Source organism: Ovis canadensis, chromosome 14, assembly GCF_042477335.2.
Source record: "Ovis canadensis isolate MfBH-ARS-UI-01 breed Bighorn chromosome 14, ARS-UI_OviCan_v2, whole genome shotgun sequence".
Lineage (NCBI taxonomy): Eukaryota > Metazoa > Chordata > Mammalia > Artiodactyla > Bovidae > Ovis > Ovis canadensis.
In genome coordinates, this window is record NC_091258.1 from 63,334,174 (window position 1) to 63,360,162 (window position 25,989).

Consider the following 25,989-nt stretch of genomic DNA (forward strand, 5'->3'; position numbering starts at 1 on the left):
AAGTCTTATTTACAATCAGACTGCAGTAACAATTAGTCAGCACTTGTTTAATGTTCGTTATATAGGCACCTGGCCCTGTTTTAAACTATGTGCACACATTACTGGTGGCTCAGATGGTAAAGAGTGCGGGACACTGGGTTCCATCCCTGGGTTAGGAGGATCCCCTGGAGAAGGAAATGGCAACCCACTCCAGTATTCTTGCCTGGAAAATCCCATGAACAGAGGAGCCTTGCAGGCTACAGTCCATGGGGTCAAAAAGAGTTGGACACAACTGAGCGACTTCACTTTCACTTTCTCACACACATACCTATCTTTTTATATTCTTTTATGTTTGGCCTCTTATTTGTGAGATTTTATTTCCCCGAATAGGGATTGAACAGGGGGCCCTTAGGAGTGAGAGCCCAGAGTCCTCACCACTGGACCACCAGGGAATTCCCACACTTACCTATTTAATTCTAAAACAGATCCCCATTTTACAGATGAGTTAACAGAGTCACAGAGAAATTAGGCTGTGAACTCAAGTAGTATGGCTTTAGACACCATGGTTCTAACCACTGTGCTATACTGCGAAGTGAATGAATGGTTTAGTCAATCATTCAGACTGGCCTGAGTTCAAATTCTAGTTGAGCCCCTTTGTTAGCTGTGTGGCCTAAGGCTCTCTGAACCTAGATTATTTATTTTTTTGTTTGTTTTGTTAACTAATTAATTTTTATAGAAGTATGGTTGATTTACAGTGTCATGTTAATTTCAGGTATACAGCAGAGATTCAGTTACACATGCCCATTTACATACATATATATGTGTATAATTAATATATGTAGATATACATGTGTCTATATATACACATACATATTTATACATACATTACATATGTATGTATAAATATATAATATATATATAGGTACACATGTATATGTATTTTCTTTTTCAGATTCTTCTCCATTACAGTTTATTACAAGATATTGAGCACAGTTCTAGGTGATATACAGTAGGTCCCTGTTGGTTACATATTTTATATATATGTGTGTGTATGTGACTTGCTTCTTGGTAGGAAAGCTACGACAAACCTAGACAGTGTGTTGAAAATCAGAGACTTTACTCTGCCAACAAAGGTCCATGTAGTCAAGGCTATGATCTTCCCAGTGGTCACGTGTGGTTGTGAGAGCTGGACTGTAAAGAAGGCAGAGAGCCGAAGAATTGATGCCTTCAAACTGTGGTGTTGGAGAAGACTCCTTCGAGTCCCTTGAACAGCAAGGAGATCGAACCAGTCAATCCTAAAGGAAACCAACCCTGAATATTCATTGGAAGGACTGATGCTGAAGCTGAAGCTCCAAAACTTTGGCCATCTGATGCAGAGAGCCAATTCATTAGAAAAGACCCTGATGCTGGTAAAGATTGAAGGCAGGAAGAGAAGCTGGGGCAGGGGATGAGATGGTTAGATAGTATCAGCAACTCAATGGACATGGGTTTGAGCAAACTCCAGGCGTGCTGCAGTCCTTGAGGTCACAAAGAGTTGGACCCGACTTAGCGACTGAACAGCAACATATATATAAGTATATTGTGTGTGTGTGTGCGCACACGCGCGCACTTGCGCTGTGCTGTCTTAGTCGCTCAGTTGTGTCTGACTCTTTGCAACCCCGTGGACTGTAGCCCGTCAGGCTCCTCTGTCCATGGGATTTCTCAGGCAAGAATACTGGAGCGGGTTGCCATACCCTCCTCCAGGGGATCTTCCCGACCCAGGGATCGAACCCAGGTCTCCCTGAGCTCTCCTTGCAGTCGGATTATTTACTGTCTGAGCCACCAGGGAAGCCCAAATATATATGTACATGTGTGTGTGTGTGTGTGTGTATATATATATATATATATATATATATATATATATACTTTTTTTTTCCTTTTTCAGCTTCCTTTCCATTCAGTTCAGTTCAGTTTAGTTCAGTCGCTCAGTCATGTCCGACTCTGCTACCCCATGAACTGCAGCGCGCCAGGCCTCCCTGTCCATCACCAACTCCCGGAGTTCACTCAAACTCACGTCCATCGAGTGGGTGCTGCCATCCATTACAGGTTATTAAAAGATACTGAGCATAGTTCCCTGTGCTATACAGTGGGTCCTTGTTGATTATGTATTTTATATATTGTTAAAGGTCCCGTTCCCCGTCTTAGTTCATGGTGAAGATGTAAGATGCTGGAGGAAACCGGCTCAGACCCACCACACAAGCCAGCACGCGAGCACAGACACTCAGATAACAGTGAGGAAGGAGGCAGGAGCTGGGGAGGTCGGCCCGGGGTCGCCGCCAGGCACTGGGGTGTGGCCTCCAGGAGGCGGCCAAAGTCTCCGGCTTGCAGGTTCCTCCCGTGGGTCCACGCCCTACCTGGGGGGCGGGGAGCGGTCTCCGCCCCCTCGAACCTGGGGGACCTAGGACCGTTGAGGAGTGTCTCCCCGACACCAGGCGGAGGCAGGCGTCTGGGAGAAAGAAATCCGGCGGCGGGGAGAGAATCCCGCCCGCACGCAACGGGAGAGGCTCCGGCCCCGCCTCCCTCGGGCGGATTCCGGCGGGGAGGGAGGGAGCCGCCCCGCACCCGCCCCCGACGGGCCGGGCCGCGTGGGGCTTCTGAGAACCGGAGAAGCCGCAGACCTGCAGAGATGGAGGCGGCAGGCACCTGGGCGCTGCTGCTGCTGCTTCTCCTCCTGGTGGTGACGCTGGTGCTGCCTGCGACCTGGGCCCGAGGCCACCTGCCCCCGGGGCCCACGCCTCTGCCGCTGCTGGGCAACCTGCTGCAACTCCGGCCGGGGGCGCTCTACCTGGGGCTCCTGCGGGTGAGCGGCCGCGTGACGTCCCGGCTAGAGGAGAGGGGGTGAGAGGGGTGCCAGAGCCAAGAGACGCGAGGGGACCCCAAACCGGGAGACCACGCAGAGAGGCCCTTGAGTATCCTAGAGGATGCAGGCGAAGGGGCTACGGATTCCCCGGGATGGGGTGGGAGTAAGGGTCCCGGGCTGAGATAGTTGGGGGAGTGACGGTGAGAAAGGAGGCTAGGGTGGGGATGGCGCTAGGAGAGGCAGAGAATCCTGGAGAGGGTGTGAGGGGTCGGAAGCAAGATCCAGAGTGGCAGGGGTCCCGGGTTAGAGAGACTGGGAGAATCCTAGGAAGGTTGCAGCGGGGTGCAGGGAACCGGAGCTGAGACAAGAGATCTCAAGCAGAAGAGACCGTGGTGGCTTGTCCCACTGGGAGAGGTAGCGGGGAATCACAGGTGAGTCTCCTGAGGAGGGAGCAGAGAGTGAAAAGAAGGTGTTCCACCCCACCCCACCCCCCGCCCCTCACGCGGGGGAGTTGGAGGCTGGAGGATTCCAGGAATCTGTCTGCCGGGACTGATGGGGATACGGGCTGGAGACGGGTGGGGGGGAGGGGAGGGGAATACATGGAACTCAGCTAGGAGGGAGCCAGAAGCTCCTGGGAAGGAGAAAGGGGGGGAGAGAAAGAAGGCTGGGGTGGCCCCAACCTTTTCAGGGTGGGGGGGAAGTGAGGAAAGGCCAGAGGTTCCCCATTCTGGGGTCCTCCATACCTGCAAGGCCAGTATCCGTCTTGTTTGGAGAGAGAGAGTGCTGGTGCTTGGTGATATCTGCTCCCAGAATTTGAGGATTTAGCAGTGACTCAAAGGAGTGGTTAGTTTTTTGGGGGTGCGGGGATTAAGAAAGCCCACTGTTATCATCCGTGCCCATTTTTGCCGCTATGTGTCTGAGTTGTGGAAGTAATGGTGGGTCTTGGGTCTTCCTGGCGTCAGAAGTTAGGGCTCTGCAGAGTAAGGGGATGGGGACAAGAGAGTGTGTTGGGTGATGGAGTTTGGGGAAGGAGAGCTTTTGGGGGCGGGAGGCTGGGAGCCTGGTACAAAACAAGAACTGAATCTCCCAAAGGGACTATTTCCGTTTGGGGTGAGGCAGAAGCAGAAGGGGTTCCTCTTAGGTGGTTCATCCAGAGACAAGGGGTCGCAATGGAGACACATAGACTTTGAGAGGCAGCAGCCTGCCCCACATCACTCACGCTTCTCCTCCCTGCTCCCAGCTGAGTAAGAAGTACGGACCGGTGTTCACCGTGTACCTGGGACCCTGGCGGCGCGTGGTGGTCCTGGTTGGGCATGAGGCTGTGCAGGAGGCCCTGGGAGGTCAGGCCGAGGAGTTCAGCGGGCGGGGGATGGTGGCAACGCTGGACAGGACCTTCGATAGCCACGGTGAGTCACCAGGGGAGCTGGAGGCTGCTGGGTCCCTTCACTCAGAGCCTGCCACCATTTATTGGCCTGTGGTCATCTGTGCGTGGTTCAGGGTCTCTGGGCCTCTGATTCCTCATTTGTAAAATGGGATGATAACAGTGCCTATTACCTAATGGTACTGAAGTTTGCTCAAAGTCAGCACTCATTAGTTATCTGGTTGTAGTAGTTATTACTGCTCCAGGGGAAGCCACAGGGTTGGGAGGAAAACGGAGAGCATTTGAGACACTGGGAATTAGTGGGCAAACTCTCAAATGTACAAACGAGCCTCTGTGTTAAGATTGAAAGCAGGAGGCCAGTGCTGGGTGCTCCAGGGAACACAGCCGTGAGTAAACAGCCTCAGCCCTGCTCTCCCGGACCGCACAGGTCAGGAGCAGACAGACCTGTCGCCTGATAGTGACAGGCCAGAGAGGTCAGGGCTGGCCTGCGGGAAGCCCTGGGACTGATGGAATCGGAGGAGGCGCCTGGCCCAGCCTGTCCAGGAGGCCTTCCCGAAAGATGGGGAGAGTCTGAGCTGAGACTCATAGGATTAGGGGAACAGTGCTCCAGGCAGAGAGCCCAGCACCTACAAAAGCACGGAGGTGAGGTAAGCATGCGTTCATCGACTGACACCTTTTCATTACACCTGGCTGGGTACTGGGAACACAGCAGTAGCAAATGTAATGACATGTTTTACTGTGGAAGTGATGAGCTGTGTGAGATGGAGGGAGAGACTAGACTTCCAAAGCCAGGTGGCGCTAGTGGTAAAGAACCCCCCTGCCAATACAGGAGCTGCCAGAGACTCGGGTTCGATTCCTGGGTTGGGAAGATCCCCTGGCGGAGGAAATGGCAACCCAGTATTCTTGCCTGGAAAATAATTTCCTGGACAGAAGAGCCTGAAGGGCTACAGTCCATGGGGTTGCAAAGGGTCAAACATGACTGATCATGCATGCACTGTCCTGAAAGCAGGACAGAGGGGACCTTTACTGGCCACAGGAGCAGAGAGAGTTGAGGGGAGAATAGAAGGAGTCAGGGAAGGCTTCCTAGAGAGGGTGACATTTAAGCTGAGACCTCCAGGCTGAGTGGAGTTAGTTCAGTGAGGAGGAAGAGGTGAGTGGTCCAGACAGAGGGAACAGCAGGGGCAGAGGCAGAGGGGACATGCTGACACCTTTGAGGAAGTGAGAAAAGGCCAGTGTGAGTGCATGCGGAACAAAGCTGGAGACGTCTGCGGAGCCTGATCATGCAGAGCCTGAGTCAAGCCAGACTTTGGGTTTTCCTGGAAAAGAACAGAGTCAGAGTTAAAAAGGTCCTCTGGTTCCTGTGTGGGAGTCCAGAGAGGGGCTTGGCCTGGACCAGGGCTGGACCAGAGCTGGGGCCGTGGAGTGGGGAGGGGAGGTGGTCGGGAGAGGAACACAGGACTCTGGGCAGGGAATGGGATGCTCCGTGGCTGAGCCAAGGAGAGATGCTGAGGTCAGTGTGGGGCCCAGTGGAGGGATGGGTGGGCAGGGGACATCCAGAAGGAGGCATCCAGGAGGCCACTGTGGGCTGACATTCTACAAGTGGAAACAGCTCAGAGCAGGGAAGTGTGTGTCCAGAGCAAGTCTCCTGGATAAAGAGGAAAACAGTGCAATTCCTCCCTCCTGCCTCCCTGGACCCAGTGCCCGCGCATGCGTGCTAAGTCGCTTCAGTCATGTCCGACTCTTTGGAACCCTATAGACTGTAGCCCGCCAGGCTCCTCTGTCCTCTGGCCATGGGATTCTCCAGGAAAGAATACTGGAGTGGATTGCCATTTCCTTCTCCAGGGGATCTTCCCAACCCCAACCCGCCTCTCTTTTATGTCCTGGATTGGCAGACAGGTTCTTTACCGCTAGGGCCAGCTGAGAAGACCTGTATAAATGTTAAGATAGATGGATAGAAGGGTGGGAGGGAGGGAGAAAGAGGAAGAGGAAGGAAGGATAAATGGATGGGTGGGTGAATAGAGGAATAAAAAGGTGGATAGAGAGAAGAAAGGAAGTCATCTTCATTCACCTCGGTGAACTATCCAGACACGAGTCTGGATAATTCCCGTTAATGACTCTCCAGGAGGTCAGCCTCTGACGCAGGGTTTGGCACTGATGGAGCACCTCCTGAGTCCTCCTCCCTGGACTAGGCTCATATGGACCCAGGACAGGGCACCTCCCTGGGAGGAAGGGAGGAGTCCTGGGGATCAGGGGGAGGGCCGGTCCCTCCTTGAGCCTAGCTGTCTCTGCAGGGGTGTTCTTCTCCAACGGGGAGCGATGGAGGCAGCTGAGGAAGTTCACCACACTGGCCCTGCGGGACCTGGGCATGGGGAAGCGAGAAGGCGAGGAGCTGATCCAGGCGGAGGCCCGATGTCTGGTGGAGGCTCTCCAGGGGACAAAAGGTCAGCAGGGCCACCAGACTATGGCAGGAACTTCGGGGCCAGGCTGGGGGCTCTGTTTACTCCACCTCTGTCTTCCTCCGCCTCCGTCCACCCTGCTATCTCCCTGAGAGCTGTCACTTCACTCTTTCTGCCTCTTCTTTTTCTCTGTGTGCTCAGTTGCTCAGTCGTGTCAGACTCTTTGCGACCCCATGGACTGTAGCCCGCCAGACTCCTCCGTCCATGGGATCCTCCAGGCAAGAATACTGGAGCAGGTTGCCACAGCCTCCTCTAATAGATCTTCCGGACCCAGGGATCAAACCCACATCTCCTTCATCTCCCGACCTGGAAGGTGGATTCTTTACCACTGGGCCACCTTTCTCTATTTTTCTGTTATTCTCTCCTGTAAGTCTCTCTCTCTCTAACTCTCTCTCTCTTTTTCCCCTTGGCCAAGCCAAGCCAAGTGGCACGTGGGATCTAGTTCTCTGATTAGGGGTTGAACCCTCGCCCCCTGCAGTGAGAGTGCAGACTCTTAGCCCCTGGCCCCCCAGGGAAGTCCCATGTCTGACTCTCTTCCCCAGTCTGACTCTCAGCATCTCTCTTTCGCTGACTCTGCCTCCCTATCTCTCTCTGTCTCAGTCGGCTGTCTCTGTCTCCCTCTGTGCCTATTTCTGGTGGTGTCGGGCCCCTCTTCCATCTGCGGACCAGCTCTGCCCAAGCCAGTTCCACTCTGCCTGTCTCCATCACGGCCTCCCCACTGTGCCCCCTCCCCAGGACAGCTGTTTGACCCCTCCCTGCTGCTGGCCCAGGCCACCTGCAACATCATCTGCTCCCTCGTCTTCGACCTCCGCCTCCCCTACGACAGTGAGGAGTTCCAGGCCGTGGTCCGGGCGGCTGGCGGCATTGCTGTGGCTGTCAGCTCCCCGTGGGGCCAGGTGAGTGGCTGGGACCCCTCTCCGGCCACCTTCCCCAAAGGTCTTCCAGGTAACCCCAGAGCGCCCTGTCCACCTGCCCCTCTGCCCTGGTGCAGGGCCCCCGGGAAAACAGCTGTCGTTCTCCCTGCAGACCTACGAGATGTTCTCCCGGTTCCTACAGTGCCTCCCAGGCCCCCACACGCAGCTCCTTGGCCACTTGGGCACCGTGGCCGCCTTCGCTGCCCAGCAGGTGGGGCAGCACGAGGGCAGCCTGGGCGCCGCAGGCCCTGCACGCGACCTCATGGACGCCTTCCTGCTGAAGATGGCAAAGGTGGGTAAGGTTGGGGTTGGGGGCCTCCTGGCCGGCCCCCACCCGGGTGGTGTAGCTGGGACGCTCTGTCAGCCTCCCTCTTTCTCTCTGCACGTCCCTCTGTGAATGCAGGGCTGAGTCCCTTGCATCTTGTCCTCCCTCCAACCTCAGCCCCCTGCCCAGGCCTCAAGCCCCTTGACTCGCTGCTGTCAACCCTCACTGTCACTTCCCCCCGCCCACACAGCACAGTTCCTATTAATTACAATGGTTTACTTACGAAACCTTGCGATTGCAAATCACACTAAGAAAGTCCTTTTTATTAATTAAGTGAGAACAACCAGCATATGGGAAATTTCACATTATGATGACCCCTGTGGAAATAACTAGTTTTTAATTGTACACACTTTGCAATTAAGGGAGATATTCAGGGCCACAGTCTTTGAATACATGCAGCCACCCTGTTCATGGAGAGAGAGGAATTTTTTTCTTAACTCTGTGGCCCTACTTTTTTATTTTTTGGCCATGCCACTCAGTTTGTGGGATCTTAGTTCTCTGACTGGGAATTGAACCCAGGCCCTCAGCAGTGAAAGTATGGAGCCCTAACCACTGAACTGCCAGGGAATTCCCATTTCCTTTCATTTTTTGAATTAAAAAGATTTAATTATATTTGAGATGAACAGATATTACTGTATATAAAATAGATAAACAAGGACCTACTGTATAGTACAGGGAAGTATATTTAATGTCTTATAATAACCCATAATGGAAGAGTTTGAAAAAGAATATATGTAGTATAATTCAGTTATGTGTGTATAACTGAATCTCTATACATTCTGTATACCATCTGTATAACTCTGCTGTATCTTGGAAACATCATAAATCAACCAGACTTCCGTAAAAAATTAAAATGTAAAAAATTCGGAAGTTCTCTGATGGTCCAGTTGTTGGGACTCCACGCTTTTGCTGCCAAGGGACTGAGTTCGATTCCTGGTCAGGGAACTAGGAGCCCACAAACTGTGGCATGGTCAAAAAAAAAAAAGAAATATACAGTTTAGTAGTGTTAGATATTAATTACATCATCACCACCCATCACTCTTTTCAACCGCAAAACTGAAATTCTGTACTCGTTAAAAGACAGCTCCCCCTTCTTCCCTCCTCCAGCCCCCAGCCACCCCCTTCTACATTTTGTCTCTATGAATTTGACTACTCTAGGCACCTCATGTGTGTGTGTTAGTAGCTAAATTGTGTCCGAATCTTTGTGACCCCATGGACTATAGCCTGCAGGGCTCCTTTGTCCATGCAGTTCTCCAGACAAAAATACTGGAGTGGGTAGCCATTCCCTTCTCCAGGGGAGCTTCCTGACCCAGGGATCAGACCCAGGTCTCCTACATTGCAGGCGGATGATTTACCGTCTGAGCCACCAGTGTTTGTCCTTTTGTGGCTTATCTCATTTAGCATAACGTCCTCAGGATTCATTATCGCTCTACCTCGTGACAAGATTTCCCTCCTTATTAAGGCTGAATTGTATAAATATAGCACATTTTCTTTATCCATTCATCCATCAGTGGACACTTGGATTACTTCCACCTTTTGGCCAGTGTGTGAATAATGCTGCGATGAACATGAACATCCTGCTTTCTATTATTTTTCTTGCTTTCTACTCTTTTGAATAAATCCCCAGAAGTGGAATTGCTGGATCACATGGTAATCCTGTTTGTAGTTTTGGAGGTACAGCAGTCTATACCATTTACCATAATAGCTGCACCCTGCCCTTTTTGTGTGTGGCTGCACTGGGCCTTCATTGCTGCGCTTGAGCTTTCTCTAGTTGCGGTGAGCAGGGGCTACTTTTCTTTGTGGAACACGGGCTTCTCACTGCGGTGGCTTCTCTTGTTGTGGAGCACGGGCTTTAGGAGTGTGGGCTCAGTGGTTGTGGCGCACAGACTTCGTTGCCCTGCAGCATGTGGAATCTTCCCGGACCGGGGATCAAACCCATGTTTACCGAGTTGGCAGTCAGATTCTTAACCACCGGGCCACCAGGGAAGTCCCTGCTGCACCCTTTCTGTGTCCCCTTGGTGATAGGGGTTCCGGTTTCTCCACATCCTCATCAACACTTGTCATTTTCTGTTTGCGTTTTCTTAATCGCAGCCACTCTTTCATTTTTAAACCATTTCAAGCCAACAGAAGTAATGTCAAGACCCGACTTGCCCATGCATTTTATTTAAACTCCCTGACAAAGCTTTTCACTTGCTGCCCTATACCCTAAACGTGGCTGTGCTGGATCTCTAATGCCCACAGGCTGCGTTGTCTGAGTCCCTCTGCTTGGTTTCTCCCAGGAGAAGCAAGACCCAAACACAGAATTCACCGCCAAGAACCTGCTGATGACGGTCGTGTATCTGCTGTTCGCCGGGACGGTGACCGTCAGCACCACGATCCGCTACACCCTGCTGCTCCTGCTGAAATACCCTCAGGTCCAAGGTAGGAGCCTTCTCCACCAGCCGGGCCCTGGGAACAGGAGGGAGGGCTCGAGAAGAAGAATGTTCAGGAGAGTGGGCAGTCTGAGCCAGAGCATGGAGATGAGAATGGGCCCAGACATCCAGGGTGTCTGAGGAGCGGGAAGTTTGGGGACTGCCGGCTGCAGCTTGAGGCACAGTGAAATGAGAAAGGAGGCAGGAGATGTCTCCGGCCTTGCTGCCTTGGTGGTACATTGTACGCCTCACCCTGAGCAGTGGGGAGCCATGGAGAGCTGTTGAGCAGGGGAGGGCAAGGTCAAATTAGCATTTTAGAAAAATGTTTTGGTCTGTCATGAAGAAGTAGGTTGTAGAGTGTGAAAGAGGACGCCAGGAAGTCAGGGTGGAGCCAGGGCAGGGACCTGGGTGGGAGAGAACAGGGCTGCGCCAGGCTGTGAGGAGGGAAGAGGGGGCCTGGTAGGCAGGTGGTAGAGGATGACAAGGGAGGGAGGCGTCCAGGGACAGGCCCAGGACTCTGGCCAGGGGATGGGCGAGCCATGAGGCCACTCTGAGATGGGGGCAGAGGGATGAGGAGCTATTTCAGGGGAGACACTGAGGCCGTGAGTTCATGCTCAATTGCTCAGTCGTGCCCAACTCTTTGCAGACTGTAGCCCGCCAGGCTCCTCTGTCCATGGAATTTTCCAGGCAAGAATACTGGAACAGGTTGCCATTTCTTCTTCCAGGGGATCTTCCCAACACAGGGGTCGAACTTGAGCCTCCTACATTGACAGGCGGGTTCTTTGCCACCGAGCCACTGGGGAAGCCCCATTTGGAGACAGTTTGAGTGTGAGGAGCCTGGGACCACCAGGGGGAGGCATCCAACCCGGGTCAGAACTGAAGATAAAAAACAAACTGGGGTTATCAGAGCACAGGCAAGACCTGAAGCTGTGTTGGTGAGGGAAGGCTGGGAATGTGCCCCAAGGCACTGCAGCATTTCAGGGGCAGGCCACTCCATCAAATGCCATCGAGCCAGTGGGATGGGATGACAGGGAAGCTGGGACCTGGTGGCCTTGGTGGAATGGAGTCAGCTGCGATTTCAGCTCACCAGGCCTCAGTGTCCTTATCTGGGAAATGGGGCTACATAATGGCTACTCCCCCGCCACCGCAGGATTGTTGCGGGAATTGGAAGAAGAGAGACGTGATGCCCAGCACACAGGATGTCCGGGCTGTGGAAGGCCAGAGGACTCTCCCTTCCTGCCTGCCAGCCTCACCCCTAACCATAGCCGATCAAGAAGATGGGAGTTCCCTGGTGGTCCAGTGGTTAGGATGCCACACTTTCACTGCCAGGGGCTTGGGTTCAATCCCTGGTCAGGAAACTAAGATTTGGGCAGCACAGCTAAATAAATAAATAAATGTTTTAAGAAGAAGAAGAAGGTGAGATGTCCAAGGGGAGATCAAAGGACCCCGCCCAGACTTTGACCTCCAATTCTCCTCTTCTTGCATGCAGAGCGTGTGCAGGAGGAGCTGATGCGAGAGCTGGGGGCTGGCCAGGGGCCAAGCCTGGAGGACCGAGCCCGCCTCCCCTACACGGATGCAGTTTTGCACGAGGCGCAGCGGCTGCTGGCACTGGTACCCATGGGAATACCCCGTGCCCTCACCAAGACCACCCGCTTCCGGGGGTACACCCTGCCTCAGGTAGGTTTTCCGGTCAGCCAGATCCAGTGGCTCTCTCTCCCCCGAGCCTTGTCTCCGAGTCCCTTGCTGTCTTTGTTTCTGGTTCTTGGTCTGTTTTCTGTGTCTTCGTCTTCCTCTTCTCTCTCTCGTCTCTGGATGACATCTCCCTCTCTTTCTGTCCTTGTCTCTGCACCTCTGTTTCCTTCTGTGTACATTTTCTCTTGCATTTTGACGCTGTCTCTGAGCCTGTTTGCCCGTGTGTCCAACGGATCCTAATTCTTTGTTGTTGAGCCGCTAAGTGGAGTCTGACTCTTTGCGACCCCACAAACTGCAGCCCACAAGGCTCCTCTGTGCCCCACTATTCTGCCTCCTTCCAGTTGTGGCTGAGACAATCAGATAAGGTGACAGGCAGGGAAGCAAGTTGAGAACTGAGGGCCAACGGAGACCTCTCCCCTCCACTCTCCCCATTCCCCTCCTCGCTGCAAAGGCTATCAGGCTCTCCTTCCCTCCACACCTACACACTCAGTTCCTGCCCCTTCATTCGAGAGCAACTCACAGCTAGCACCACCAGGGGGCGACATCTCCCTGGAAACCGCAAGTGCCTTTCCGGCAAGCTGCTCCTTGAGTTTGTTGTAGAATCCAACTCAAAGCAGTTAGAATCCAGTCCTGCTGTTTTCTAGCTGAGACCTGGAGCTAATCACTTCGCCCTCCATCTACTTCTCTACTAAATCGGAAACAATAATATTATCAATTTGAGATTGTAAGGAATCTGTGAAATGAGGCTTGTGAAATACCAAATGAGAGACTTCCCCAGTGGTTCAGTGGTTAAGACCCCCAAACTTCCAATGCAGGGGGCACAGGCTCAATCCCTGGTCGGGGAAGTAAGGTCCCACATGCCATGCGGCATGGCCAAAAAGAAAAACCCCAGAACACCAAATGAGCTGTGCAGGAAGTGGGGCTCCTAAGTACCCCACAGCAGCAACTATTGGTAAAGCAACGACCATTGCAGCTACAATAACCATACGATAATGGCAACAGCAGTTACAGGCATCAGTGATCAAGGGCCTGCTCTGTGCCAGATATTATTCTAAATGCTTTGCACGTATTACCTTATTTAACCTTCAGAGCAACACTATAGCTTTATCATGCCCACTTTACAGATGAGGAAACTGAGCCTTGAGAGGTTAGATTTGCCAAGCTCACCCAGCCTGCGAGCAATAGGGGTAGGATTTAAGCCCAGAGCCTATGCTTTAACCATTGCTATCTGTCTTTCTCTTTTTTTTAATCTCTTTTCTGAACAGCGACAGTATGACCTTCTCCTCAGTGCTCACTCAACCTTCCCAATTCAGAGCCCCAGTAGCCAGTGTCTTCAGTAAAGGAGGTCCCTCACTTCCTCCTCAGATTCCCGACCTTCGTTCACCCTCCACCATAGTCTTGGGAACATGGAGACTATGATCTCAGCTGAAGGGGCTGCCCCTCTCCCCAAACCCGAGCAGGGGGATGCCTTCACGGACAGCCCTCACCCACCCACCCTTCACCTTCAGAAGACCATAGTGGCAGAAAGCTGGACTCTGAGCTAAGAGGCTTAGGATAGCCACAGCTTAATCACAGCATACCCTCAAGGTATAATAACAAATGTAAAAATAATAAGCTCTGCCTAGCCATGTCCAGATGTTGCCTCAAGCAAGTTGCTTAAGATCTCTGAGCCTTTGTTTTCCCATCTTTTTTTTTTTGGTTACGCAACTTGCAACTATTAATAGTTCCCTGACCAAGGATGGAACCCATGTCCCCTGCAGTTGAAGCACAGAGTCTTAGCCATTGGACTGCCAGGGAAGTCCCCCATCTCTAAAATAGGGATCATATTAGTAACTGTTCCCTGGACTTGTTAAATGAAGAAGGAAACGGCAACCCACTCCAGTACTCTTGCTGGGAAAATCCCATGGACAGAGGAGCCTGGCCGGCTATAGTCCATGGGGTCGCAAAGAGTCAGATACGCCTGAGCACTCATACATACCTGCAGACTTGTTAAAAAGATTTAGTGAGTTTGTGTGTCTTTGTAAGTATAATATGTGTATATAGTATATATGAGGTAATATATGTAATACTTAATAAGATGCCTGATCCGTAAAAGTACTCAGTAAACATGATGCCGCTATGTTTTGTGAGTCAGTTTCCCCAGACTCCAGACTGCTGTGCTCTGCCCTCAGGAACTGAAAACCTTGGGGGTGAGGGATATTTGTAGTTTGGGGTGTTTTTTATATTTTTTTATGTCCCCACTGTTTTCCAAGAGCTTAGGGGCCAGAATTTTGGAGGGAGGGCGGGGTTGGGGGGCGCTGTGCTGGGTCTTCGTTACCGCGTATAGACTTCTCTAGTTGCCCCTCGGCATGCAGGGTCTTCATTCCCCAAGTGTTCCCTGAGTTGGAAAGCAGATTCTTAGCCACTGGGCCACCAGGGGAGTCTGGATATTTGTAGCTTTGTTATGACCTCCCCTGGTGGCTCAGATGGTAAAGAATCTGCCTGCAGTGCGGGAAATCCCTGGGTCAGGAAGATTCCCTTGGAGTAGGAAACGGCAACCCACTCCAGTATTCTTGCCTGGAGAATGCCATGGACGGCAGAACCTGGCGGGCTACAGTCTATGGGTTCGCAAAGAGTCGGACGTGGCTGAGTGACTACCACCACCACAGGGCACAGAGGTCTTCCCCCTTCTCGGCTCCATCCTGCATGACCCCGCGGTCTTCAAAGAACCCGAGGAGTTCAACCCAGGCCGATTCCTGGATGCGGATGGGAAGTTCAAGAAGCACGAGGCATTCCTGCCCTTCTCCTTAGGTATCTTCTGGGGCCGCCCCTGCCCACTCACCGGTCCCCCTGTGCCTGGCGGGGAGGGCGGCTGACCCAGTGCCACCTCTCTCTTCCCTCCAGGTAAGCGCGTCTGCCTCGGGGAGGGCCTGGCTCGGACCGAACTCTTCCTCCTGTTCACCGCCATCCTGCAGGCCTTCTCGCTGGAGGGCCCATGCCCGCCAGGCGCCCTGAGCCTCCAGCCGGCCATCAGTGGCCTTTTCAACATCCCCCGAGCCTTCCAGCTGCGATTCCGGCCCCGCTGACCTCCATCCCACCGCCACCTGCTGTGTGGACTGGATGACAGCCTTGGAAGGGTGGCAGCCTCAACGGTGGGCATGGACATGGCTGTGTCTCCAGAGCCATGCGTCTAGGGCAGCCTCATTCACACCTGTGTAGGTGAATATTCACACATGTGTGTTCAGCCTCCACATCCGCAGGGTTATCAGCACCCGGACACACCCACGAGAACCATAAGGTAACTGCGCCACACTGCTTTCTAAAGACAGAAATTCAGCCCATCTGAAATCACAACCACATACCCAGATAACCCACCAACTCAACACACAGCACAACCACCCTGGACTCCCAGCCCACACATGGGCATTCAGCTGCTGCTGTTACAATTCACGGAGATGGCCACAGTGTTTATGGCCCACATGCCCTCTGAGTGCATCAAATTTACTGGTGCCACCGTCTCTGGGAACCTGGAGCAGAGACCCCAGGCTGGGTCATATCACCACACACATGTCCTCAGAGAGGTATGTCCCTTGGTGACCCTACTGCGATCCAGGTATAAGACTGTTGCCATCCACAGGCCCCCAGCTGTCAAAGGACACAGCCAGCCCACGTGTGTGTGGCACCACCTGACTGCTGGATATCTCCCTGCTAAGACACAACACAGCCTCGAGGGCCACCTTCAGCCAAGGGCATTCCCTTTGCAGGTACCCTGATCCTCAGATGCCCCCAAATACAGACACACCCCAGTGGACAATTGTGCACACAAGCCTGGGAACCAGGTAAAGTTGGACACACGTGGACCCCCAGGCCAGGGTAGCGTGCGCCCGCACACACACACACACACACACACACACACCAGCTTATATCAGGGATTGAACCCATGTCTCTTACGTCTCTTGCATGGGCAGGTAGGTTCTTTGCCACTGAGCCTCCAGGGAAGCCCTAGCCTCTCAGGCTCGCCCCTCGCCGCCCCCCAGCACATGCACTGACCCACCGCCCTGACTGTGTCACAGCCCCAGCTAGACCCCATGGAAGGAGCCAGATTCCAGTTCACTGTGTCAGGGAAGAGGCCAGTTCTGACGTCCTTGCCACTTGGAAGGTCCCCATTTTGCAATAAAAGTTTGTTTCTGGCCCCGAGGCTGGGCCTACTCTGAGTGTGACAGTGTCCATCATTGTGAGTAAGGGGTGGGGACGGTGGTCCACCCCTCCCTCGAGGCTAGGCGGGAACTGAAAAACATGGCCCCCGCCTACCCTGGCTGTTGACATCAGTAGCAGATGTGTGGGGGGGAGGGGAGCTGTCCTAGGCCTCACTTCCGGTGAGGCTGGTTGGGGGAGGGGCAGGACTAGGGGGCGGGGGCTTGGGGCGGTGGGGGGACCTCAGTTTGGGACAGCCTGAAGGTGACCGCCCAGCACCCTGGGCACCCTCCCAAACTGAAAGCAGATGCTGAAACACAAACCTTCACTCTGGCCTCTCCTGCCACACTTTCCCTCCCTTCTCTTCACAAGGAAGCCAGAAGCACCTTTTTATTTGTCAACTATCTAGTAAGGAAGTTTTCAAATATACGGTAGTAGAGAGAATAGGGCAGTGGGCCCATGACCCGGCCTCATTCGATAAGCCATCAGCTTTCTGCTGATTTTATTTCATCAGTCGTTCTCTTGCGATGATTTTAAAGCCAGTCTCAGAAAATAATTGAATACACATTCCTAATAGGAACAGACATTCCCCCCGCCAACATTTTTTTTCCCTTTCTTATTTTCTTTTATAAAGTCAATATGTTGGACCTGACGATTTTTTTTCTTTTAAAATATTCGTTTATTTATATATTTATGGCTGTGTTGGGTCTTAATTCCGGCCCTCCAGATCTTCACTGCAGCATGCGGGCTTCTCTGTAGTTGTGGCTCACAGGCTCAGTAGTTGAGCCTAGTTGCCCTGTGGCATGTAGGATCTTATTTCCCCGACCAGGGATCGAACCCGAGTGCCCTGTATTGCAAGTCAAATTCTTAACCACTGGGCCCACCAGGGAAGTCCCCCTTCTCCTGCAACATTTTGTTATGACAATTTTCAAAAATGCAGCAAAGTTGAAGGGATTATTCGGGAACATCCATGGGACACCACCTACATTCTCCCACCTTGGTTGCTCTGCTTCATCAGTACATTTCTATCCACCTGCCCATCCAACTCTTTATTTTTTGTTAAGGCATTTTAAAACAAATTTCAAAGACTTCCCTGGCAGTCCAGTGGTTAGGACTCCACCTTTCCACTGCTGACGGTGAGGTGGAGGGAACAGGTTCAGTCCCTGGTTAGGATACTAAGATTCCACATGCCATTCGGCACAGCCAAAACAAACAAAAGATTGCAGATATTGGCCTCTGAAAGCTTCAGCAGTGCACAGATTGTTGGCTGAAGGTGTTTGGTTTTTGTTTTTTTTTAATTTTCCATGATGTCGTCACTATCTTTTGGCTTAAGTTCTACAAAGGTAGCACAGAACAGTGATATGATACAAAATAGAAAGACAAGACTGGGTCACATCTTAACTTTGCCACTTTCTAGTTAATGATGCCTTCACTGAGGGTTGAGCATCTAAAAGACACGCAATTTAACATGCTCCCAGAGTAGGGGGCGTCAGTTTGATCCCCGGCCAGGGAGCTAAGATCTCACATGGCGCATGGCATGGCCAAAGAAATAATTTAAAAAGAAAACAATAAAATATTTACTTAATTTAAGAGAAGGGATGTGAAAAATTCTGGAACTTCACAGGCACCAGAATATATGTTACATTCTTGGATTTATTATTATTGCTACTTTTTATGTCCTGGACAGAAGAGCCTGGTGGGCCACAGTCCACAGAGTCCCAACATTTAGACACGACTTATCGACTGAATACTCGATTTTTATGTCAGGAGGATACGAAAAGGAATGAATGAGGTTTGAGGTTTGCTCTTTTTATTTAAATTAAGGCAGTGGGGATGTCCTTGGTGGTCTAGTGACTAAGACTCCGTGCTCCCAATGCAAGGGGCCTGGGTTCGGTCTCTACTCAGGGGACTAAGTTCCCACATGCCGTAAGGTGCCACCTAATTAATTAATTAAGGCACCAACTAGCTTTCCTTTGCTAGTTCACATTCAGGAAAATTTGGAATCAGAAATACCTGCAAAGTCATTTATTTATGGAAGGATGGACCTTGTTCTACATTAATATGAAAGTTGACATATTAGAATGATTGCAGTAGCAAGCAAAGAAGAACATAAACTCAGAATGGCTCAACAGTAATTATCGGATCCCAAAGTAAAAGTATTTACAATTAGTGTGGTCTTCAGTTTTTTTTGGGGGGAGTGGGTAAAATATATCCATTTATCATTTTCACCACTTGTAAGTGTATTAAATACTTTCACAATGTATAACCATCACACTATCTATACACAAAACTTTCATTATCCCCAGCAAAGGCTCCTAACTTATTAAAACAACTCCACCTTTAAAATCTATTCTTTTTTTTTTTTTTTTTTGCCATGTGTCTCTCGGGATCTTAGTTCCCCAGCTGAACCCATGCCCTCAGCACTGAAAGCTTGGAGTCCTAACAACTCGACTGTCAGGGAATTCCCTAAAAGCCACTTTTTAGAAGTCACAACTCTGGGGTTTCCCTGGTGGCTCAGTGGTAAAGAATCCGCCTGCCAAAGTAAGAAGCACGGGTTGGATCCCTGATCCAGGAGGATCCCACATGCCACAGAGGAGCTGAGCCGTGCCCCACAACTGCTGAGCCTGTGCTCTAGAGCTCGGGAGCCACAACTCCCGGACCTGAGTGCCCCAGAGCCTGTGCTCCACAACAGGAGAGGCCGCTGCCATCAGAAGCCCACGGCCTGCAACTCGAGAGTATAGCCTCTGCTCACTGAAACTAGAGAAAAGGCTGCATAGCAACAAAGACCCAGCACAGCCAAAAACAAACAAAATGATTTTTAAAAAGTCACAACCACATCCACATCTTCACACCTATCACAGTTAGCTCTTTCGCAGTTAGTGTTCATCTTTCCCCCAAGTTTCCAGAAATGTACTTTGTGATCGTATTTACTCAAATCAGCACTCAAAGGCTCACCACACAGTGCCTTCACTGGGATGCTGTACTCAGTCACTCAGTCATGTCTAACTCTGCAACCCCGTGGACAGTAGTCCACCAGGCTCCTCTGTCCATGGGATTTCCCAGGCAAGAACACTGGAGTGAGTTACCATTTCCTTCTCCAGGGGATCTTCCCAACCCAGGGATTGAACCCACATCTCCTGCATTGGCAGGTGGATTCTTTACCTCTGCTCCAGCAGGGAAATCTTCTAAGCTGTAATCGTTCCCCAATCTTTTGAATCCTACCTATTTTTTTAAATTCTTATTGAAATATAGTTGATTTACAATGTTGTATTAATTTCAGATGTACAACACAGTGATTCACTTATACATCTACATAATTATATAATTCTTTCTTATATTCCCTTCTATTATAGGTTATTATAATGTATTGAGTATAGTTCCCTGTGCTATATGGTAGATGCTTGTTATCTATTTTATATATAGCCAGCTATATATTTTAATCCCAGACTGTTAATTTATCCCTCCCCCTTTTCTCCTCTGGTAATGCCACTAATTTCTTGAAGAAACTGGGTCACATCCCTCATTTGGCTGATGGCTTCTTGGGGGTGAAGATGTCTACTCAAGAAGATGTCTTTCCATTGCCAGGAATTCCCTGTAAACTGGGAGTTAGACCAGATGCGGGCTTGTTCTGGCAAGAGCTCCTCGCTAGGGAGTGCTGGGTCCCTTGCCAGCATCAATAATAAACTGTCCCATGTAGTGTGTCCAGGTCTTGATGCCCCTGTTAGAAAGTCTCCCATCACCCTTTCACTTACTGGTCTCAGTAGAGCCATATTTATGTACTTACAGCCGTCCTGGGTCTTCACTCCTGCAAAGGCTACTTTCCAGTCGCTGTGCATGGGCCTCTCATCGGAGTGGCTTCTCTTACTGTGGTTGCTGGGCTCTAGAACATGGGCTTGATAGTTGTGGTGCCCACAGGCTGAGTAGCTCTGCAGCGTGTGGGATCTTCCCAGACCAGAGGTCACACCTGTGTCCCCTGCACTGGCAGGCGGATTCTTTACCACTGAGCCCCCGGGAAGCCTGAGATCTTTGAAAACCAAATCAAATCAGCTCACTCCCCTAATCAAACACTTGTGCGCTGTTGGTGGGAATGTAAATTAGTGCAGCCACCATGGAGAACAGCTTGGAGGCTCCTCAAAAACTTAAAAATGAAATTGTTACAGCCCCATCCCACTTCTTGGTATATATCTAAAGGAAACAAAATCAGCGTCTCAAGAGATACCTGCACCCCTGTGTCCACGGCAGCATTATTCACCATAGCCAAGGCGCAGAAACAAATCTGTGTCAGCAGATGAGTGGATAAAGAAACATAGGAACATCCCTTGTGGTCCAGTGGTTACAACTCTGCGCTTCCACTGCAGGGAGCAAGGGTTCAATCCCTAGTCAAGGAAGTTTCACACACGGTGATGCAGCCAAAAAAAAAAAAAAGAAAAGAAAGGGAAAGGGAAAGTGACATAGATAAGTAGCAGAATACTGTTCAGCTGTAAGAAAGACGGAAATTCTGCCATTTCTGACAAACATGGATGGACCTTGTAGACATTATCTGAGTGCAATTAAGTCAGACAAACTGTAGTATGATCGCTTATATGGGGAAGCTAAAAAAAACTGAAAAATCACGAAACAGAGAGGGATATAACGTAGTAGGTGCCTGGTAATCATGGTTAATGATACTGTACTATACATATGAAGGTTGCTAAGAGAGTAGATTATTTTAAAATTATGTATTTATTTAAACTGGGGCATGTGGGATCTTTAGATACAGCATATGGGATCTAGTTCCCTGACCAGGGACTGAAACCCCCTCCCCTGCCCGCCCCCTCCCCCCATAATTGGCAACATGGAGTCCTAGCTACTGAACCACCAGGGAAGTTCCAAAAAGAGATTTCTTTTTTTTTTTTTTTAATCTGCCATGCAACTCAGCGTGCAAGATCTTAGTTCCCTGACCAGGAATTGAACCTAGTCCCCCTGCGGTGGAAGCAGAGTCTTAACCACTGGACCACCAGGAAAGACCCCTGAAAGTAGATCCTAAACATTCTGTTAACAACACCAACAAAAAACTGTCACTGTGTAGTGATGGAGGTTAAACGAGACTTACGATGGTGATCATTTCACAATATATACAAATACTGAATGTCTGTGTACATCAGAAACTAACGTAATGTTGTATATCAATTATCTCTCAATTAATAATTAATGGGGGCTTCCCTGGTAGCTCAATCAGTAAAGACACTGCCTGCAGTGCAGAAGACCCAGGTTTGATCCCTGGGTCAGGAAGATCCCCTGGTGAAGGAAATAGCAACCCACTCCAGGATTCTTGCCTGGAAAATCCTAGAAACAGAGGAGCCTGGTGGGCTACAGTCCATGGGGTCACGAGAATTGGAACAATTTAGAGACTGAACCACCACCTATAATTAATTAATTAAATGAAAAAGTAAAAGAATGGTGGTTGCCAGGGACTGGGTGAGAAATGGGGAGATTTTGGTCAAGGGTACAGAGTTCCATTTACAAAATAAATAAACTCTGGGATCTAATGTACAACCTGGGGAACATAGCTAATACTGTGTTGCATGTTTATTGATTGATTGGCTGTGCTGGGTTTCTGTTGCTGCACCTGGGCTTTCTCTAGTTGCATATATCGGGAGCTACTCCCTAGAAGCTCTGACTTCTCATTGTTGTGGCTTCTTTGGTTGCCGAGCGCGGACTCTAGGGCACATGGGCTCAGTAGTTGTGGTGCAAAGACTACTAGCTCCGAGGCATGTGGAATCTTCTAGGACCAGGGATCGAACCAGTGTCCCGTGCATTGCAAGGCAGATACCTAACCACTGCTCCACCAAGGAAGCCCCTGTATTGTATACTTGAAATTTACGAAGAAAGTAGATCGTAAATATCCTCACCATCCACACCAAAAAAAAATGGTAACTATGTGAGGCAATGGATGGGTTAACTAAATATATTGTGGTAACCACTCCACAATATATACATGTAGTGAACCATGTCGTACCCCTTAACTAGTTTACACACTTTTGTCCATTGTGTGTGTTAGTCACTTAGTCGTGTCCGACTCTTTGCGACCCCATGAACTGTAGCCCGCGAGGCTTCTCTGTCCATGGAATTCTCCAGGCTACAATACTGGAGTGGATTGCCATTCCCTTCTCCAGAGGAGCTTCCCGACCCAGGGATTGAACCCTGGTCTCCTGTATCGCAGGCAGATTCTTTACCACTTGAGCTACAGGGAAGTCTTTTATACATTTGTCCATTATACATTGATAAAGCTGGGTAGAGAAAATAGCCCCCTAGTGCAGTCTATCATATTTAGAACAAAAGCCCAAAGTCTTCCTTGCCAGGCTGACAATGACCTCACCGCCTCCATGACCCCCATCCATTCCTGCCACACAGGTCTCCTCCTTGGAGTTCTCCACAAGCCGGCCTCCAGGCCTGTGCAGGGGCTGTTCCCTCTGCCTAGAATGCCCTTCCTTACATGACTCACTCACTTGCTAATTTACTTCGACCTTGATGGCAACGTCAGAGAGGCCTTCCCTGACCACCTTCCCTAAAACAGCACTCTCCACCCCCTTGATCTCCCTCCCCTTGATGTATTTGTCGTCACTGCCCATGACGCATCCTGATAAATGTCTCTCTGGGAGGCTCAGTAGTTGTAGCACTCAGGCTTAGTTGCCCCACAGCACGTGGGAACCTTCGTTTCTCTACCAGGGATCAAACCCATTGATCCCCCGCATTGAAAGGCAGATTCTTAACCACTCGGGACCACGAGGGAAATCCCGAGCAAATAGTTTTTGAGAGAACGAATACAGATTCGACTTGGCCATGCACACAGCAGGCCCATTAGGTGCGTACGGACCCCCAACATGTTCAAGCAAGCGGGCAGATCGTTGCAAATATTTGCATCCCCCCCACAATGCCACAATAATTAATTGACCCCTTTATGAAAGGTTTTTTACAGGGTGGTGGGGACAGAGTGATGACTAAGACATACCCAATGCCTGCTCCCTTAGAGCCCACAGACCAGCAGGAGAAGGAAGATACAAGACACACAGTTGCTGCAATAAATAGGCCTGAAAACTCAAGCAGCATCACCAGAGAAAAGGACAAGGGCTTCCCTGGTGGTCCAGTGGCCAAGACTCTGCTCTTCCAATGCAGGGGGCCCAGGTTCGATCCCTGCTCTGGGAACTAGATCCCACGTGCCACAGCTGAGAGTTCTCATGCCACAACTAAAGATACCACATAAAGATCTGGTGCAGCCAAATAAGCAAATAAATATATTTGTTAAAAAAAGAAAAATATTAAATAAGTATATATAGAGAGAGAGAGAGAAAAAAAAAAAGAAAAGAAAAGGACAAAGTGTTGGGAGTGAATAACATGGGGACCTAGAGTTGACTGGGAAGTACCAGGCAGTGATGCCATGGAAAGGGGGCAATTGAGATGGGGCTGAGGGGTTGGGGACAAAGGGCTACAGGAGGAGGCCGGAGACCTATGAGCAAGAGAAAGGAGCCAAGTGGTGGACATCAGAGGGCACGAGGCAAGCAGTTTAGGGGTTTTTCATGGAAGATTTGGGACAAAGGAGGAAATGGTTTGATTTGGGATTGAGAGACAGTCTTTTTATCTCTCTTTGTTTTTTTCAATATCTATTTATTTGGCTGCTCCGAGTCTTAGTTGAGGCATGTGGGATCTAGTTCCCTGGGCAGGGATGGAATCCGGGCTCTCTGCAGTGGGAGCTCAGAGTCTCAGCCACTGAACTGCCAGGGAAATCCCAAAAGACATTCTTCTTGCTCTTGACTGGTTAGAGGGAGGGTGAGTGGAGGCCAGGAGACCAGGGAGGAGGCCAGAGCAGGAGTCCAGGTCAGAGAAGACAGGTCTGGACCAGGGTGAGGTCATGGAGAAGAGAGCAGGGCCAGGCAGGAGAGAGGTTAATTAGCTGAGTCTAATCCTCCATGGCAGCTGGAAACTTACTGAGGGTAGGAGGTATTTGAGAAGACCCTGAGGGTCAGGCTCAGGAGGCAGGATAGATGCTGAGGTCTCCATTGAAATGGAAGACAGCTCAAGGAGGGGGCCAAGCCTCAGCCCTGGATGCCAAGTTGAGGAGGCCAGGGCTCATCCTGAGGGCAGTGAGGAGCCAGGGTTAAGCAGGGAGGGAACGGGGTCAGATTTGAGTTTCAGAAACATCCCTCTGGTTACAAATGGGAGATGGGTTGGAGGAGGTATGGAGGCCCGGGAGGAGGCCAAGGCAAGGTCCTGGTGGGAAAGGACTGAGGAAAGGGGGCGGGTGGCTGAGACCTTGAGAGGCTGAAAGGAATTTGGGAAGAGCTGTGGGGATACCAGTACAGAAGCAGAACAGCCAAGAGCAGAGAGTTGGGAGTTCAGTCTGTTCTGCACAAACACACAGGCTCAGAGAGACCACACACACACACACACACACACACACACACGTGCAAAACACATGGGGGAGGGAAATGGACAAGCAGGAGAAACCAGCACACCTGCACCGGATCTGCAGGATCAGGATACCAAACCACCAGAGGGAGACAGCAATGCAAGCGCCCAGAGACAGACCCAGGAGATGCAGAAAAACCGAGGACACCTAGTCAGCTGTCGTTACCACGTGCAACGGGAACTGCATGTGCCCTGTCCCCAGAGCCTGCCAAGCAGGTTCTGTTCTTATTCCCAGCTTACAGATGGAAAAACTGAGGCTTAGGGAGGCCAGTCCCTTGTAAGGTCATGGGGTTAGTGGCAGAGGCAGGATTCCCATCCAGGTCTTCAGGCTACTCCCACCCCCACCCCCGTGAGTGCCCATCCACTGGCATCCTGTTTCTGTGCCCACGTTGGTCTTTATTTGGTACTAGGGGCGATGTTCCCCTCCCCGCACCCCCCCCCAATCAGTGCACCCCGGGGATGCCCATACAGCAGTGTCCTCCCTTTTCTGGTTTCTGAGACTTTTTTCCAGGAATGGAGGCGCTCCTGACCCGGCTTGTCTGAGTGTGGGCGGGCGGCGTGTCCCTGCGTGTCTCCTCCTGTCCCAGCCTCTCGTGTGTGTCTGTGTGTGTGGATGACATCTGAGTGTGTGTGTGTGTGTGTCCTGGTCTGAGGAGCTGCGAGTGCAAAGGGGGAGTGCCTGGCTGGGCTGGGCTGGGGGTGGAGGCAGGGGAGGGGGGCGTCACAGAGGGGAGTGGAGTTCTGGAGGAATGTTTACCAGACGAGCACGGAGAGAGAGCCCAGAGGGACAGCGCCCAGAGCCGGGGTACAGAGCCGCTCAGCTTCCCTGCCCTGCCGGCCCGGAGCGGGAGCGGGGACGCAGCCGCCAGGGGCCCCTGCCCCCTCCTCAGCCTCCCTCCAGGGCCCCTTTAAGACCGAACTGGTCCTCTTCTCTCCGTGTTAACCCCTCAAAGTCTAGGTGGCCTCTTGGGCTCCAAGCTGGTGGGCGGAGGCAGAAGCGACGGGGAGCCAGGGGCGGAGAAAGTGTTGCCCGAAGTCTGGGAGGGAGAGAAGGAGGCAGAGGAGCTGGGAAGGCGGCCCGCTGAGCCGAGCCCGCGAGGGACACCCCCCAACCACCACGCTGTGCCAGGCAGGCAGTGCCAAATCAGGGCGGCGGGAGCCGGGAGCTGGGGGGAGGGTCGGGGACAGCCCGGCCCTGCCCCCTCCCTCGCGGGGTGCCCAGCAACTTCTGAGGAAAGTTTGGCACTGACTGCCTGGTGCCCCGAGGATGGGCAAGGTCCTGTTGGCTTGGTGCTGGGCGTTGTGCTGCTGGGGGCGCGTGGCTCCCAAGGGTGAGTGATGATGGGGGGCCTATGGGGAGGGACCTCTCGTAGA

The 25,989-nt window shown here is 51.3% G+C and overlaps 2 protein-coding genes and 1 non-coding gene across 4 annotated transcripts in view; all 3 read left to right on the forward strand.

The window, feature by feature from the left end:
- The first annotated feature begins 2,421 nt into the window (after nt 1–2,421).
- On the forward strand, nt 2,422–16,190 carry CYP2S1 (cytochrome P450 family 2 subfamily S member 1). Its single transcript, XM_069550809.1, has 9 exons — nt 2,422–2,818; nt 4,059–4,224; nt 6,491–6,640; nt 7,391–7,551; nt 7,682–7,861; nt 10,174–10,315; nt 11,795–11,982; nt 14,646–14,787; nt 14,881–16,190. Exons 1-9 carry the CDS (start codon nt 2,645–2,647, stop codon nt 15,060–15,062), a joined length of 1,485 nt encoding a protein of 494 aa, XP_069406910.1. The 5' UTR covers nt 2,422–2,644; the 3' UTR covers nt 15,063–16,190.
- A 7,092-nt stretch (nt 16,191–23,282) lies between these two features.
- On the forward strand, nt 23,283–23,355 carry TRNAG-UCC (transfer RNA glycine (anticodon UCC)). The gene has a single exon. It is a non-coding gene; the product is annotated as a tRNA-Gly (tRNA).
- Nucleotides 23,356–25,243: 1,888 nt separating this feature from the next.
- Nucleotides 25,244–25,989, forward strand: part of AXL (AXL receptor tyrosine kinase) — a 36,241-nt gene continuing 35,495 nt past the window's right edge. Inside the window, exon 1 of one of the 2 annotated variants that reach the window (XM_069550815.1) lies at nt 25,244–25,946. In XM_069550815.1, coding sequence (XP_069406916.1) covers nt 25,883–25,946 — 64 coding nt within the window. In that variant the 5' untranslated portion in view covers nt 25,244–25,882. The remainder of the gene's footprint in view (nt 25,947–25,989) is intronic. The other variant, XM_069550816.1, reaches the window with a different exon arrangement.

What these genes read in the sequence shown, in the direction of transcription:
- CYP2S1 (XM_069550809.1), top strand. Translation starts at nt 2,645, where the DNA reads ATGGAGGCGGCAGGCACCTGGGCGCTGCTGCTGCTGCTTCTCCTCCTG. An exon ending in CAGGACCTTCGATAGCCACG is followed by an intron (nt 4,225 to 6,490) that starts GTGAGTCACCAG and finishes CTGTCTCTGCAG; the next exon opens with GGGTGTTCTTCTCCAACGGG. An exon ending in GGCTCTCCAGGGGACAAAAG is followed by an intron (nt 6,641 to 7,390) that starts GTCAGCAGGGCC and finishes CCCCCTCCCCAG; the next exon opens with GACAGCTGTTTGACCCCTCC.